Source organism: Octopus sinensis, linkage group LG16, assembly GCF_006345805.1.
Source record: "Octopus sinensis linkage group LG16, ASM634580v1, whole genome shotgun sequence".
Lineage (NCBI taxonomy): Eukaryota > Metazoa > Mollusca > Cephalopoda > Octopoda > Octopodidae > Octopus > Octopus sinensis.
The window spans coordinates 2,267,700-2,285,182 of NC_043012.1; the positions used below are offsets into that span (position 1 = coordinate 2,267,700).

General features: G+C 36.1%; 1 protein-coding gene across 4 annotated transcripts in view; it reads left to right on the forward strand.

Moving 5' to 3' along the window:
• The first annotated feature begins 270 nt into the window (after positions 1-270).
• Positions 271-17,483, forward strand: part of LOC115220360 (MOB kinase activator 3B) — a 98,314-nt gene continuing 81,101 nt past the window's right edge. For 3 of the 4 annotated variants that reach the window (XR_005002403.1, XR_005002405.1, XM_029790469.2), the window contains exon 1: positions 272-534. Coding sequence is in view for 2 of the 4 variants with exons in the window: in XM_029790469.2 (XP_029646329.1) it covers positions 487-534 (48 nt within the window). In the remaining 2 variants the exon portion in view is untranslated. Of the gene's footprint in view, positions 535-17,483 lie in introns of all 4 variants that reach the window. The other variant, XM_029790470.2, reaches the window with a different exon arrangement.

Genomic DNA, 17,483 nt, shown 5'->3' on the forward strand with positions numbered 1-17,483 from the left:
GTAATGCAAGATAGACGAGATGGTCATCGATGGAATACCTTCCATAAATAGATCTGTTCGAGCATGACCAGCTTTGGAAGAGTGATCAACAATATTAACCCTGATTTTTCTAAGAAAACTTCTATCCCATCTGAAATATTCAAATTACTTTCTTTAATATATTAGTAAATATATTACTAATTTTATTATTAACTAGGTATATTTCTTCCCTGTCAACAGAGATACAATCACGAGTCTCTTCGAATATCTACGGATTTTCTTTATGCTTTGTTCTTAGCCATATGACTAACCCCGCAAAAAAAAAACAAAACAAAAAAAACAAATAAAAATATAATAATAATAAAGTGAAGAAGAAGCTAAGCCGTGGTTACAACACGTAAACAACAAGCTTCCTTCTGTGTTTACACAAAACTGCATCTCATCACAACGACATTCCGGTGTTTTCGGCAGGAAGTCGGACGTCAAAGGTCACGACGCAACTTCAAAATGGCGGCAGGAAGAATTGGATTCATGCAATTCTTTTCCAAAGACAAGGTTAGTGTTTGGTTTTTGGGGTTTCTCTTTTGTTTTCGTATCGTTCCATCTTTTTCATATCGTTCATATACACCTTTTAAAATTCATATTCTATTTTACACTGTACCTCATGTAATTTAACTGAACTTATAACCATATATATTTATATATATATTCATACATACATACACACACACACGAGCACTGACGTGCGTGTGTGCCTGTACATTATACAATATATATGTGTATACATATATACCTCCGCCTATGTATATATATATATATATGTGTGTGTATATATATATATATGTGTATATATATATATGTGTGTATATATATATATATATATATATATATGTGTGTGTGTGTGTATATATATATATGTGTGTGTGTGTATATATATATATGTGTGTATATATATATATATGTATATGTGTGTATATATATATATATATGTGTGTATATATATATATATGTGTGTATATATATATATATGTGTGTATATATATATATATGTATATGTGTGTATATATATATATATATGTATATGTGTGTATATATATATATATGTATATGTGTGTATATATATGTGTGTGTGTTTGTCTATATATGTGTATGTATATATATCATCATCATCATTTTGTCAGATTATATGTGTGTGTGTATGTGCATCTATATATAATTATATATATTATCTACAGTGCTTAAAATACGGGATGAGAAGTATTTCCCTCTATATATATATATACACACACATACGCGCGCGCGCGCACACACACACACACACACAGAATTATACAATATTTATGCAATTTATCTGTAGTTACGTTTGTGTTATAAACATGTCGCATATCAATAATGTATTTTATATTGGATGCTTCACATACACATGTGTTTATATGAGAAAGCGAGCGAGCGAAGACAGGAGTTTGGATGGGTTTTGTCTTGATATTTTATAATCGGACAAATTTTTGTTATACTAGTGTAATAATAATGAGGGAAGGAATCTTGGTTTAGTGAGAACCTAGTTTTCCATCCTGGATTCTTCTCATTAAATTAGCATCAGCTTTATTTCCCCTAATTCCGTGTTATAATGAAACTAATAAGCAATGCATTTATGATATCAGCCACCCGTATCTGACAATATGGATCTATGAATATTGTTTAACACCAGGTCAACACTGAATATAGATTTATGATTAAAAGTAGTCCGACCGTGACAAACTTGTTTTATTATTTTATTATTTTTTATTCGGATATAAGTGCGTCTGGGATTGCATTCATTCAATGTGTCTTTCACTTTTTATTGAATGGTTTGGGTGTGGTTTGAGGGACATCCGACTACTGTTTCTAGCAGATCGAGCGACCGTGTACAGATTGTCATCGTTCGCTCATGTGTGTCTGCTTATGTATCTGTGTGTGTGTCTCGTGGCTGATATTACAATCTTTGTTTGACATGGTTTTGTTTCGACATATTCCATGACAAATGCAAATCCTTTCATCATACCTCTTGTTATCACATGCTGACTAACTAGCATTCGTGACATATTTTCGCCTTTCTATGATATATAAAGTTATTACTAAATCCATATCTAGATTACACATATTGAGTAGTATTATTGTTCTCATGCTTCGTTCGCCATGAAGCCAGAGATTGCTTTTTATTCGTTTCTTTTTCTTTCTATAGAAGTTGTAATGTTCATTATATTTCATAAATACATTTAGCTATGTAAGGAGTGCTTCCAATTCAGGTGGGAATCGAAACCTAGTTTATGGCATATGCTTTTAGGGTTTTCTTATGTATGGATAATACAGTGAGTGCGCCTGCAATAAAGAGAGTGGTTCGCGTCTACGCGCATCGACTCCGCCTATTCGGTTTCAATTTCCGAATGTAGCAGTCTCACATTAAGAACTTAGGAGAAAGGCACGAATATCTCATCATCCATTTCCTTCTTCCGTATAAATGTCAGGCATGGTGCAACTCGAAATCGCTATTATGGAAAATTTCAGTCGAAACCTATCTTTGACACCGTCAGTGTTGCATGACGGTGGTGGTGGCTAAGTTTCTTGGAAATGCATCGGTCTCGCCGCTTGCATTAACTCTTCCTCGGGCCATCATAATTTTCCATTATGCTAAAGTGTTCGTAACGATATGGAAATCTTTATCTCCCATCTAGATCTGAAGAATGCTTTCACTATTAAATTTACACTGTTTAAATCAACAGTGAGGTTATTTAGTCTGAAAAAGTGTGTGTGTGTGTGTACATATATATATAATATATATACACACACACCAGAAATTATATGTGTGTATATATATATACACACACACGCACGCCAGAAATTATATATTTTTCATATGTATTAAAACTATCTCGTGTGTGTGTATACACACACATACAGGTTTAAGCTTGTCTCTCTTGGCTGTACATTTCATTTGCCTTATCCCTTCATTTAATGGGGTCGTTTTTTTTTATAGAATGCTTAGTGTTGGCAATATGATATTGACTGTTACAGATCGATAATGTTGATGCAACGGCAGTATACTCCAACCGGTGTTTCACTTGCCGGAGCCCCATATTTAGACGGGTACACTGTCTTTTGACACAGGCCGACAGTCGATTAGGTCTCCCCACTACATGAGTGATACTTTATTTTATCGATACCGAGATTTGAAATCAGAATGTAAAGAGCCGGAAGTAATACCGCAAGGTAATTTTGGCCGACGCTCTAACAATTTTGGTAATCCACCGTCTTTTTACTTTTTTTTTAATTCCTACTTATCTGAGAATATCAGACATAATTAATTACCAATAAAATATGATGCAGCAGTAATTTATCACTGGACCAATTCTGCAGATTGGTTTTGATTCCCAGCTGGAATCGCTGTGACTTGCTTAGGCATGCAAATCGTTAAGAGCTTTCGGTTTAAAATGCCTTGGGGTATTTGTTTCATCTTCCCTCCGAAGTCAATTTTTGCCTTTTATCCTTTCGGGATCGATAAATTAAAATACCATTCCTAGGTGGTGGATTGGCGGAAATGTTAGAGCGTCGGACTGGATGTCATGTAGTATTTTATTCTGGCTCTGTGCCTTTTCAGTTCAAAATGTCGGCGAGACAATAAAGTATATTCTGCCGAGTGGACTAATAAAACTACAAAACAGAAAAGAAAAAAAAAAGGTGGGGGGCTGAGCTTAAAAGTTTGCGTCCTTATGATATGTGACAGCTACCAAGACCCTGTTGTTTTTACTAATTTTTTTTCTTATTCTAATAACTTTGGTATATCAAGCTTAGTGTACGAGATATGTCACCGTATCTAACTTATTACCTTATTTTGCTTTTTTCGACTTTCATATATATTCTATCGTACCCATCCCAGTCGGAGTTTTGTACTCTCGCCAAACCCTGACCGCAATGTGGTCTCAAATTCTGCTTCAAGCTGTTATTCAATTCTGTTGGCTGTTAATGCTATTGAAAACTCAAGCCGATTTGTGAACCTCTGTGCAGTCTTTCAACCAGGTAGAAAGGAGCAGCTAAATATCTTTTAAACGATACCCTGCCATTTTAATTAAAGGAAAGATAGTCTTTGGAATACTGCCTAAGAAATGGGAAGGGGTCACGGCTAGAACATTTTTGATTATGTCTGCCTATTGACCTAGGCCTAAACAACAAAAATAACATGAGAAGCTCATTAATATCCCTTATCTTCTACCTTAAATATATGGGACTCTGTGCCAGGTTGTGGAAAAGGAAGAAGTTGTTGGAGGCTCAAGAATTTTCAGGAATCTCAGAAAATATTTGTAAATGTCGAAAACTACGTACACTGCATGAAAAGGGATTCGAAAGAATTTCTGCACCCATCTGATTAAATTCTTATATGGGGCCCTGCATAAAGGAATTCTTTGTTATTAAATGTCAGAATTGGAAGAGCATCGGACAAAATAAAATAACTTTGTATTTCATTGTATCTCTGTTCAAAGTCGACTTTGCCCTTCATCCTTCTTGGATCAACTTGTAAGCTTGTTTGTGACTCAACACTGATGTTGATAGATATAATTGACTGTCTCCCTCCATTCCACGCTATCTCCTGGCCTTGTACCTATCTACAAAATCATTTAGTAGTATGTGACAGAAAACCACAGAGCTTGTTGCTTCAGTGTGGATTTTTAACCCCACCCATGAACTTTATATATATATATATATATATATATATATATATACAATGCCTTTAAAGAAATGCTGTTTTAAGTGGTTTTATATGTTAAATATCAGCGATACAGGATCTGTAACAAAAAAAAAGAAGTAAAAGTCAAACAGTGTAAAAAGTACTTTAAAATAAGGAATCTCAATTCAGAGGAAAAGAATACGTATATAATGTAATAGCTTGGCTCTGTTACTTTAAAAAAAATTATGAAATGTGTATATTCAATAATGAAAGCATTAAGTAATTGTATGGTTTCACTTTTCTGGCAGTTTAAAATACTCTTTAAATTTAAGGAGGTTATGAATATTATTACAAATGCCAATAATATATTAATTTATATACTTCAAATACAAAGCATATTTATATGTATATTTAAGAGAAATTTTTCATATCATTTTGGGCAAACATATTAAAAAATACGCATAAAGCAGCTGCAAATTCTCTAATTCTAATGAGGTTTTAGCTTAAAAAACAAAGATGATAAGATAGGAAGCTTAAACGGTGTACACTTGGTGTCATACAGATCTAGGTTCAAATCACACTTGCATAAACTCTTCTTTCATTGCATTGTAGTAATGGATAAAGGCAGAGCTGTTGGGGATTGAGGGACGACTGGTCATGTCTACCATTACTTCTCAAATGATCCAAACAGGTTGTTGCTTGTCGTAAAAGGAAAACATTTTGACAGTTTGGAACTCGCAGAAGCTTTGTCCTAACAGTTACGACATGAACGCTGATAGTGTGATCGGAGATGGAGATATCAACTACATGTGGTGCAGCAGTGAATCTGATATGGTTTCAAATCCCAGCTATGCCTGTTTCGCATCCCATGTGCTTACGACATTCATATATCTATGTTTTTCATTAAAAACAACTCAGAAAAGCCATAGGTATGAACGTCACAAACTCCCCTCATACCCCATCTGGTTTCATACCTATTTAAGAAATTTTCATGTATTGCTAGGTTCTGCCTTTTGTCATCTGTGGGCTCGGCATGCATGAACCTGTTGTAAGGTTCATGCCTTATCTTTCTTGGATTTAATTTAATTGAATGATTTACAGGTGTTGGACTTGTGTGAAGCATTTAGTCTCTACATATGAGTCATCGAAGGGGTCTCTACGTGGTTGCACGATTGGCTAGAAATAGCAATCAAACCTCATCATACCCGCTAAGTTTCATCTATTCTATGTATGAGAAAAGATGGGACGATCATGGATGGAATGTCTTTGATTATAGGTCTACACAATCAGATCTATTTAAAAAAGAAGAAAAAACGAAACTGATTCCTTTCTTTCTCCTGTTGTCTTTCACATATCCATTTAACACGTACATAAACACACATTAGTCGCATGGGCACATGCACTGGCGTAGGAAAGTTATCCTCAGTCACAATGGAAACCTGTGAAGTATGATGACAGCTACATGTCTGTCTTAGAGTGCTTAAAAGAAATGGAGAGGATTATATACATATGTTTGTGTGTGTGTGTAATCACTATCCTAAGATTATTCTTAGGGTTTAGAAAGAAAAGAATAGGAGGAGGTGATAAACTAAATTAATCCTGTCTTTATTGGCTAAACACTGTCTGGTGTGTTAAGTAAGCAATTGTTCTGGGAGGTGGAAGGGGTGGGGGGGAGTAGGGTTAGAATAAGAAAAGGAGAAATGTTTTAGCGAGACATCAAAAGGTGAGATGAAGAAGAAAGAATGCACTGTGCAGGTGTCTGTTGCTGTTTTAGCCCTGGCTCAACTCTAATCCGGCAGACATATAATCAAGTGTTCCATCTATATCAACGTTGTCTTGGTGCCACTTCAGTATGTATGCTACCTGTCCAGTTTACACTTAACCTTGCAATCTAACTCTAAACCCTAACCAAAATGAGGTAATTTCACAGCGTAAGCTACAGACACAATACTGTGAGAGACTGCATGCTAAAGTAGTTCCTTTTTCTTTTCAACTACAGGCTATTTAGGAACTGTGATTTAGCCTTTCTAGTAAGGTAGTAGTTGTCATTTGAGGGATATCTAGTTGCTATTTTCAGCAATTTCAGCCAGTGCATTGAGACTCACTCAATGGTTCTCATATACTGTGTAAGTTTACTTGTGAGCTTTGTAATGTATTCAACAAAATTCAGAGAAGCAGCGGTTTTAATAATCATAAGAAGCACCGTTCAAGCGTTGGGCCTGATGGAGGCAGTGACAGGTGATATACTATGCTTGTGTAGACCTGCCAAGCCAAGTGAGGCTGTAGTCATGACCGATGCCGGTGTCAGATCAATGGGACCTGTGTCGGTGGCATGTAAAAAACACCCATTATATTCTCGGAGTGGTTGGCATTAAGAAGGGCATTCAGCTGTAGAAACCTTGCCAAATCAGATAGGAACCTGGTGCAACCCCCCTTTCATCTGGCCTACCAGTTCTCAGTCAAACCGTCCAACCCATGCCAGCATGGAAAGCGGACAGTAAATGATGGTGATGATGAAGAAGTGAGAGAAGGAAGGTGCTGGTGTAATTGATGACTTGCTTTGTCAGGTGGATGGCTTTTGTCTTTTGAACTACAGTCTTTGGTGTGAATGTAGTGAGTGACCCACTTCAGATAATGTGAATAAGTTCCCTGCTATAAGGATGACAAAACATTGGTGGCAGAGTGGGGGTGTTCAGTATCTGCTAATTAGCTTAGTAATTTAATGTAAACACACAGAAAGGAATACACTCACATAACTCATATGCACTTGTACAGATACGAATGTGTATATACATGTAGATAAATACACACACACACATGTATAAAGTAAGATAGAGAGAGGAGGTATTTAGGCATGTGTATATAATGCATACTGGTTGTCTAATCTGGGGCATAATACTGCAAAGAACTTGGTAGTCACCATTACTTTAGGATAATTAAAGCTGTGGCATTAGTCTGCATGATAGATATGGAACACAATTAAACACCTTAGTAAAATAACATCACACAAGCGTGCAAAGACATCTGTGTGATTTGATCTTGGTTTTCTTTTTTTTTCTTTCTTTGTTCCATTTTCGCATCATCCTTCTTTGCACTTTGCTTCGGTTCTCTTTTTTTTCTTCAGGTTTTCTCAAAGACCAGCATCTTGGTTTTTTAATGCATCTAACAATATCCACTAAGCCTGAAAAATTGCTTGGTGATTCATGGCATGTTATATAAATCTGCTAATTTATAGTATACCTACAGCATGAAACTTTTAGTAGCTCTTTTGTAAGTTGTGTATATTAAATGGTATTTTTCTGGGTTCAGTCCCACTGCGTGGCATCTTGGGCAAGTGTCTTCTGCTATAGCCCCGGGCCAACCAATGCCTTGTGAGTGGATTTGGTAGACGGAAACTGAAAGAAGCCTGTCGTATATATGTATATATATATATATGTGTGTGTATATGTTTGTGTGTCTGTGTTTGTCCCCCTAGCATTGCTTGACAACCAATGCTGGTGTGTTTATGTCCCCGTCACTTAGCGGTACGGCAAAAGAGACCGATAGAATAAGTACTGGGCTTACACAGAATAAGTCCCGGGGTCGATTTGCTCGACTAAAGGCGGTGCTCCAGCATGGCCGCAGTCAAATGACTGAAACAAGTAAAAGAGAGTAAAGAGATATAATCACTGTCATTGATTTAATGTCTACTCTTCCATGCTCGCATGGGTCAGACAGTTTTATTGAGGCAAATTTTCTATGTCCAGATGCCCTTCCTGTTGCAAGCTCTCACCTTTTTTTCGTTTAACACATAATTTGATTTTTAAGGAGATTTGACTGCTATTTCTGGCACGCAATCAAATCACTGTGACTCTCTTGTTTGTTCATATGAGCAAAGTTAATTAGTTTGATGCAGGAGAGAGTATGGATACCCTGGGATGCATTAGTAGTGGTTGGCTGTAGCTACCACAAATATATTCAATCTTAGATATTGTATCTCTCAAATTATTGAAGTTGTCAGCTGATGAAATTCTAGCCATGTCTCAGATATTGTTTTACTAAAGTTTGCCAAAATTGGTACTTGTATCAGATAGATTTTCTCTACCTGATTTTTGTTCTTTTTAACAGATATTGTATATCCAGGACTAAATTAATGTAATGTGTCACTTTTTAAGACAGTAGTGAGTGATTTAAGGGAGATATGGCTGCTATTTCTTTAGATCAAGTAACCATGGAAAGGTTCCTTCTTTTCCTCATCATTTAAATCTGTTTCAGTGCTGGCATGTGTTGGACACAATGACATTTTAGAGAAAAAAAGCAATGCAGAATTAGGCTTTAATTAATTACAATAATGAGGCTTTCTTAATTAAAATAATGAGGCATTGTTCAGTTGTATTTAAACAGGCATAACACCCCAATGTGGGCAAGTTAGTACATTTATATAGTATTGGAATTAAATGTTGTTTAGACCAGTGATAAAACAAATGTTGTTTCATCACAGGTCAGTCCTGATGAGCCAAACCTGTGATGAAATGTATTTCAATTGTGATCATCCCATCTTTTTATAGAGCGGTTGTATACTGTCAACTTAACGTGACAGTCCCGTAAAGGAAATCACACCACCGCTATTTAGCCCTAGGAAGCATCGACGCTTCCTGTCGGCTTTGACACATTTCCTGTGTCCTTATATTTACGAAGGGGGAGACAAGCACCCCCAACAGCTAGATCTAATGTCTTTTACTAGTTCAAGACAGTTGGATATGATTTGAGAGTTTTTTGGCTGCTATTTCCAGCATGTTGAGTAACCATTTAGAAACTTCTTCATTGAACAATTGATGTCCTTGCTAATGCTATGCATTCAACTGTCAAACAGTGGGGCCTGTTGTCAACCACTGACATTGAGACACACTTGTGTATTTGGCCTTGGAGACACAACACAATGTTTGTTGTACGAAGGTTACATGATCCAATAGTTCAGATTTGTAATGGGTAGCAATATAAAAGAAACCAACATTAGATGATGCTAGAACAATACTAGTCTCCTCCTCCTCCTGATCAAAATCATCATCATCAGTTATTTACATTTTCTATGTTGATAGGAGGCTGTACAGATCTATAGGATTGGTTTTGTTCTCTAGTCATTCTACATTGTTAATTCATAGTGTTGTAGCTTCGTCATAATCTATCTCGTATCCTCTCAGTCCCAGTATCAGCTGATGTTACTTCACCATTTCTAACATGTGTCCAGTCGTTGCAGTCACTTTGTACACCATGTCACAACAAACTGGTGTGTAAACCAGATGTTTTCACAACCTCCTGGAATTCATGTTATTCATACACTGAACCATGTAAACAACAACTTATAAGATACAATTGTATACAATTGTATCTTAACCATTTAACATTTAAACTGACCATATCCTACCCAAATATTCTACTTGATTTATGTTCAAACTGGCCTCTCACACCTATCCTACAATGTCATCCTCAACATAATCATCATCAAATGATGATTAATTTAAAACAGTGTGAATAAATAAGCATTACATTTGACAGAGTAATCTGAATGCTAAGTAGCTAAGTTATTATCTCTTGGTTTGTAGAAATACCACCCCCAAATCCTTTGAGGTTTACCTAGATTGTAGGTCAGCCAAATCCCCTGCCTGACTTATAAGATACAATTAATTTTCCATGCTTTGCATGTGTCACACAAAGTTTGTTGTAACATTTCCCAAGGCTTCATGCTCTTCCCATTGCCAACCCTCAAGTGTTTCCAAGCAAGTAATGTTGCCCTTAGTTTTCCAAACAGAACAATGGCCAGAAGGATGCAACTGAACCACACCCATTGAATGATGATGACAAATGTGAGATGCCAAGACAATGACCTTCATTCACACACACTTCATCATCGTTATTTAAGATCCGCCTTCATGTATGAATAGTTTGTGTGTGTCTCCCCTCTCTCTCTCTCTCTCTATCGCCCCCCTCTCTCTCTCTCTCTATCGCCCCTCTCTCTCTCTCTCTCTATCGCCCCCCTCTCTCTATATATATTTTATTCTTTTACTTGTTTCAGTCATTTGACTATGGCCATGCTGGAGCACCACCTTGAAGGGTTTTAGTCAAACAGATCAACCCCCAGGACTTATCTTTTTAAAGCCTAGTACTTATTCTATTGGTCTCTTTTACCAATCCGTTAAGTTACAGGGACATAAACACACCAACACAGGTTGTCAAGCTTTGATGGGGTGGTGGCAAACACAGACACACACACACATATATATATATATATATATATATATATATATATATATATATATATAATATATATTTATATACATATATCATAAGTGTTGCTGATTTTTCTCTAGTTCAAAGAACAAATTATTTAGGGAACATTTGGATTGAGTGTTCATAATGAGGACCTGCTTATTTTTAGGGGCTGAAAACTCTTAAAGGTTTCAAGCATTTTACAGAACCTCTATCCTTTGATAAGTGTATTAAAGGTTCTGGAAACTTCTCTCCTATCTGAAATGTTGGTTATTTGTTGTTGTATGAGAAGTGTAATTCTGACAAACGACCTGCTTTGTATGATGGAATATGAGCCTAAAATTCTGAGCGGAAGTAAGGCAGTAGATTAGATCTATCAAGTGTTGTGTGCTTGTGGGAAAAAAAAAAGTAAACTGTAGAGGTATAGGATGTGTTATTAGCTGCTCATTTAATTTCACCTAGTTCTATCAAATGATAGCCAAAGAAACAATTTAGAATTAGCCCTGTGTATGTGCATACATGCATGTGTGTGTATGTATATATACACACATACATATGCATATACACTAGCCTTAAATTGTTGCAGTTAGCAGGAAATTAACTCTGAATAAAATAAAAATTTGAAGAGAATAATTATGTAAGCTTTTATTCTCAGCAGTCTAGCCAAATATTGAAGAAGATGAAAGGATAAATGTTAAAATGCTTATATTAATGATTGTGAAGTTGTATTTGGCTAACATATTAATATTTAATTAAAAACCTTTTGCAGTGTGACGTGGTTATTTTTTAAATGCCTAAGAGCAGTGGACCAGAAGAATGATCTGTGTTGGACAAAATGCATTGCTGTTTTTTAAGTTCAGATCATGCTAAGACCGGGGGTTGATAAAATAAGGACCAGGTATACAGACTTCTGTCTGTGTAATTGACTATATTTCTCTCAAGTTTTTGGCCTTGTGTCTGCGATACAAATTAACATATTACATCCCCAACCTTTTTTGCATCACAGACTGGTTTCATGCAAGACAATTTTTTCACAGACCAGGGGGATCACACAAAACATAATAAAGTGCATAATATTTAATTTAATTATTACATATATAATGCAAAACCACCCTACAGATTGTGATAATCAATAAAATAGAAATAAAATGTTAAAACTTCTTTTTGTGTGGTCCAGTACCAAATGAGCCATGGCTTAGTACTGTTCTGTGACCTGGTGTTAGGGACTCCTGCCTTTTAGTATATAGTTACACTTCTTTATGTTCTGGTTTTGATTCTAGCCAAAGTCAACTTTGGCTTTCTTCCTTCTGTCAGTCAATAACATTTGTACTGGGAGTTAATCAGAATTGACCACGCCCTTTCCCAAAATTTGAGGCCTTTTTATCTAGTTCAAAAGCCAATATTTTACATCTATTCCGAATAATAGCTTCATTAAATGTATAACCTTAAGTGGAGTGTCCAACAGGCTCATCAATGATTCACTGTATTGAAAATGAAAAATGTTAGCCTCCACAGGTGTGTTCCATATATTAATAGCTAAGTGCTGAAAACTTCTGTTCAGTGTATAATGTAAGTTGGCATCTGCCATTGTGAAGTGGACATGTATAGTTGTATGACAGTTCCTAATCAGGGATCCCTATTGGCTTCAGCCGGGATGCATAGTCTAGTAATGAGTTTTCTAAAGCAGTTTCCCATTACTATGTCCAAGACCAAAGGAAGTTTAAAGCTCACTGCTAAAAATTGATGAAACAAGATTGACAATCATTTGAGCACTGGACAAAATGTGGTATTTGTTTTGATACTTTATATTCTGATTTCAAATCCCACCAAGGTTAGCTTGGCAGTTTTGCTTTCATTCTTCTGGGGTCAATAAAATGAAGGACAAATCAAGTAATTCCATTGCCTAATTTGTGGCCTTTGCTTATGTTAGAAACAATTAAAAAGGTAAATTAGTAAAATCAATAATGTGAAGGATAAAACACTTTGCAGTATTTAGTTGCATGCCTTTAAGTTCTAAGTTCAAACCCAGTCTTCCTTGACTTTGCTTTTTATCTATGTAGGGCCAATAAAATAATTACCAGTTGAATACTGAGTTGATCTAATTGGTTATATGTTCTTCCCACCTAATTTGAGACCTTGTACCTATGCTGATCAATTATCAGAGTCTCTATGGTTTAATAGAGTTGAACTATATACCCTATGTTACCTGTTTACAACTTATTGGATTGAACAGTTGAGAGATATTTGTGTGTCCCCGTGTCCTTGTCTTGTTATCCTGTGATAGTTGTAAATGAGTGTCACCATCACAGAAACAGTGTTGTTTGTTTCAAGTTTCTTTGGAAAAGTATTCAGTCAAGGGGAACTGTTACCTTGCTTGGAAACAAGTGAGGGCCACCAACAGGAAGGGCATCTGGCTGTAGAAAATCTACTTCAACGAATTCCATCTGATCCATGCAAGCATGGAAAACTGGACATTGGAATGATAGTGATGAATAGAAAAGTGTCCTAAAGTACTTGTGTTTCTTTGTAGGATCTATTTTCCTTCAAATAACTGAGAGGGTAGTCACACCATTTAAAAATGTAGAGCTGACAACTGAAAGTTGTTTTTTTGAAACCAATATCTGCTTAAAAATAACCCTATGTAACACAAAACTCCATCCAAACCTTCACTGAATGCTTGTAATTTTGCCTTTCATGTAGATGAATATTAAAATCAATCCTTTTGGAAGCACTGTATTGAGCTAGGTATAATAGTACACATTCTATTAACAACTTGGCAGAAATGAAACTACTTGTTTCTCAATTTTACAGTTGGGTGGTTGGCATCTAGGAAAATGTTTCTAACTGTAAACCACCTATTTCAGAAAATCATGCACAGTTTGGTTTGATTTTTCACCCGCTTTCATTCTTAAAATAATGTTAACTAAGCAATGAAGAAACTTCCATGTGGTTGCTCCAGCTTTCAGAAACAGCAGTCAAGTCTACCTCATATTACACGAGCATGGGCAACCTTTTTCTAGAAGAGGGGGTCAGATGAAACACAGCTCATCATCAGGCAAGCTGCACTACTCAAAAAAAAAAAAAATTCAAGGTGATTTTTGTTAAGCGTGCTATTCAGAAAGTCCCAGGGATCACATTTTGCCCATGGCTGGCCTACAATCTAGGTAAACCTCAAAGGATTTGGGGGTGGTATTTCTACAAACCAAGAGATAATAACTTAGCTACTTAGCATTCAGATTACTCTGTCAAATGTAATGCTTATTTATTCATACTGTTTTGAATTAATCATCCATTATCTCATGGCTTCAATATTTTGAAGATGATTATGTTTAGGATGACATTGTAGGATTGGTGTGAGAGGCCAGCTACATTGGCCAGTTTGAACATAAATCAAGTAGAATATTTGGGTAGGATATGGTCAGTTTAAATGTTAAATGGTTAAGCAAGTTTGAAAGTTTGCTTCAAATTTTAAGGTTGTTTCCGAATAATTCTACATTCATACTTGAATTGTTTGTCTGATAATATTAACCAAACCATTACATTTGTGTGCTGAACACATTATTGAGGTATTGTTTTACAGCCAGATCCCTTTCTTGTCACCTATCCTTTACTTGTTTTTCAAATAAGAGTTTTCTTTTTTTTTTTTTGCTTCAGTTGCTTTCAAAATGCAGAGTTAGAAGATGATTTTTTTTTGCCCCATCCTCTCTCAAAAAATTTTGTCTTGCAAGTTATTTGGTAACCCTGTCAGTGCAGATACCACTTAAAAAGCATCTGGTTTACACTGTAAAGTGGTTGGCGCTTGGAAGAGCATTCAGCTGTAAAAACTTGTGAAAACTGACCTCACCTGTGCTTGTGCCACGTAAAAAGCACTAAGTCCACTCTGCTGGGTGGTTGGCATTAGGAAGGGCATCCAGCTGTAAAAATCCTGCCAATACAGTCACAAAAGTCTGGTGCAGGCTTCTCCTTAGCTGGCTTCTGTCAAACCGTCCCCCCATGCCAGCATGGAAGGCCTATGTTAAACTTTGCAAAAAAAAAATGTCAACAAATATGTCTGTTTTTTTACTGAATATTTTCATGAGACGAGGAATGTAAACATTCACACATGATGGACTACAAGTAGTTTCTGTCTTTCAGTTGCACTCACAGGGCATTGATTGGTTTGAAGCTTTAGTAGATGACACTTATCCAGGGTCCCATACAGAGAGATAAATCTTATATGGTCATTATTATGTTTACTGAAATTAAATTTGATTAGTTGTCATTATTATTGATTAGGCTAAGTTGGCAAGCTGGCAAAATGTTTAGCAGTATTTTGCCCATCTTTATGTTCTGAGTTCAAATTCCACCATGGTCGACTTTACTTTTTATCCCTTCAGGGTCAGTAAAATAAATACCAGTTGTTCACTGGGGTCAGTGTAATTGACTTAATCCCTCTCCTGAAATTGATGGTCTTGTACCAAAATGTGAAAACATTATTATTGATTAGGCTCTAGCTCTGCTCTGATTAAAAGGGCTTATGATCAAAAACTTTCCACCCATGACCATTACTTCTTCTTATTCAGACATAGTGTAGGTAGGACTGCATTACCCAATGTCTTCCTTATTCTAAATTGGAAGGCTTTGTGATTTGAGGAAAATCTGGCTGCGGCTTAGCTGATCAAAAGGTCATGTAGAGGCCGTCATCTGTCCTGCATAGATAGCTGGTCAAAGGTCACCCTCTTTTGGCTTTCTATTTCCTGAAATAAATAGCATTTCAGTCTTATTTGAAGTATGTAATTCTGCTATGTCTGAATTATCTTGATGTAACATTTCCTAAATGACCTGGAGATGTGGAATTAGAAGGAATGGTTGGCGTCAAGCAGGTGCCATCTTCAACATTTCATATCTTCATAGTTTTAAAGCTGGAAAAAATATTAATTTTTATCCATTCTTATTTGATTCTTTTATTAGCTCTACTAGAAACAGCTGCCCAGCCAATGTAGGAGCTTTTGCATGATTGTTCAGCCTGCTAGAAATAGCAACCAAATCCCCTGAATTCTATTTTACATCATTTAATGTCCACTTTTCTATCCTTGCATGGGTCAGATGGAATTTGTTGAGACAAATTTTCTATGTCCAGATGCCCTTTTCTGTCACCTACCCTCTTGTTTACAAGGAAGGTAGGATTTCCCCATGGCTGGAAATGTTCTTGCAGAATATTGGAAATGCTTGTAGGACAGTGATAATCATTTTACAGTTACCACATGATGTGAAGATGAGGGAACACACACACACCTTTACCTTCCTTAAAAAAAAAAAACAAAAGAGGAGATGGTCATGACTAAAATACTTTTGATCAACCACCACCCAGCTTTATAAGTTTCAGGTTTAACTCTTTTGCATTTAACTGGTCATAACTGGCCCAAATATTCTGCTTTGCTTTATGTTCAAAGCGGCCAGATTTGGCCTCTCGCACCTATTCTACAATATCATTCATCATCGCTTAACGTCCGCCTTCCATGCTTTTTAAAAATATACAATCACATCACTGAAATCTCAAAGATACAAGATAATTGCATGATTAATTGAAAACAGTGTGAATAAATAAGTATTACATTTGACAAAGTAATCTGAATGCTAAAGCGTTAACATACTTATGTGGACAGTATTTGAAGTGGTAGCTATTATGTGGACAGACAATGGATGTTGACATTTTGTAAAGGCCAGGCATATAGATTCAATATATACTTGCAGCATTTGCAATATGAATGTCAATACATTTTATGTGTACATGTGTAGATTTGTATGCATGCATATGTGAGTGCGTATGCATGATATTTTCTGGTATAAAAGTTGAAATTTTCAGACCAAAATTTACAGACAAAAAAAAGGCAGATTGACTTATACAACCAAAATGACTTTAGAAGACCAAAAATTCCATGTGAAATGTAGCAGGATATATAAAGATTGTGATGATGTCTTATGGTCTTCTTTGAGGCCTTGATATCTTCTCTTGGCAGCTGGTATGTCATCTGAAATATTTGGGCACTCGCTTAAGGATTTTTCCAAACTTATCACCAATTTTGTTTAGACTTCTGAAAGGCCCCTTTTTTAAATTTTATAACCTGTAGCAATAGGAAGCAGGATTTGAATTTAGCTGAAACCCTCACATTCTGCTCATCTACTGTCTTTCTTTTATTGATTCTAAAAGGCAGAAAAGTAAAGTCAGTTTAGATGGGATTCAAACTCAGAACCTGGAAAGCTGGAACAAACACCTTATCATTTCAACACCATGTGTGTGTGTGTGTGTGTGTGTATACAGACACATACGAGTGTGTCATCATCAGCATCATTTAACATCTATGTTCCATGCTGGTATGGCTTGGATGGTTTGACAGGAGCTGGAGAGCTGTCTGTTTTGGCATTGTTTCTATGGTTGGATGCCCTTCCTAATGCCAGCCGCTTCACAGTGTGCTGGGAGCTTTTTACATAACACCAGCACAGTACGTGTGTGTGTGTGTAATAGGTGTGGACAGGGTTGTATTGTTAAGAAGTTGGCTTGACAGTCACATGATTTTGG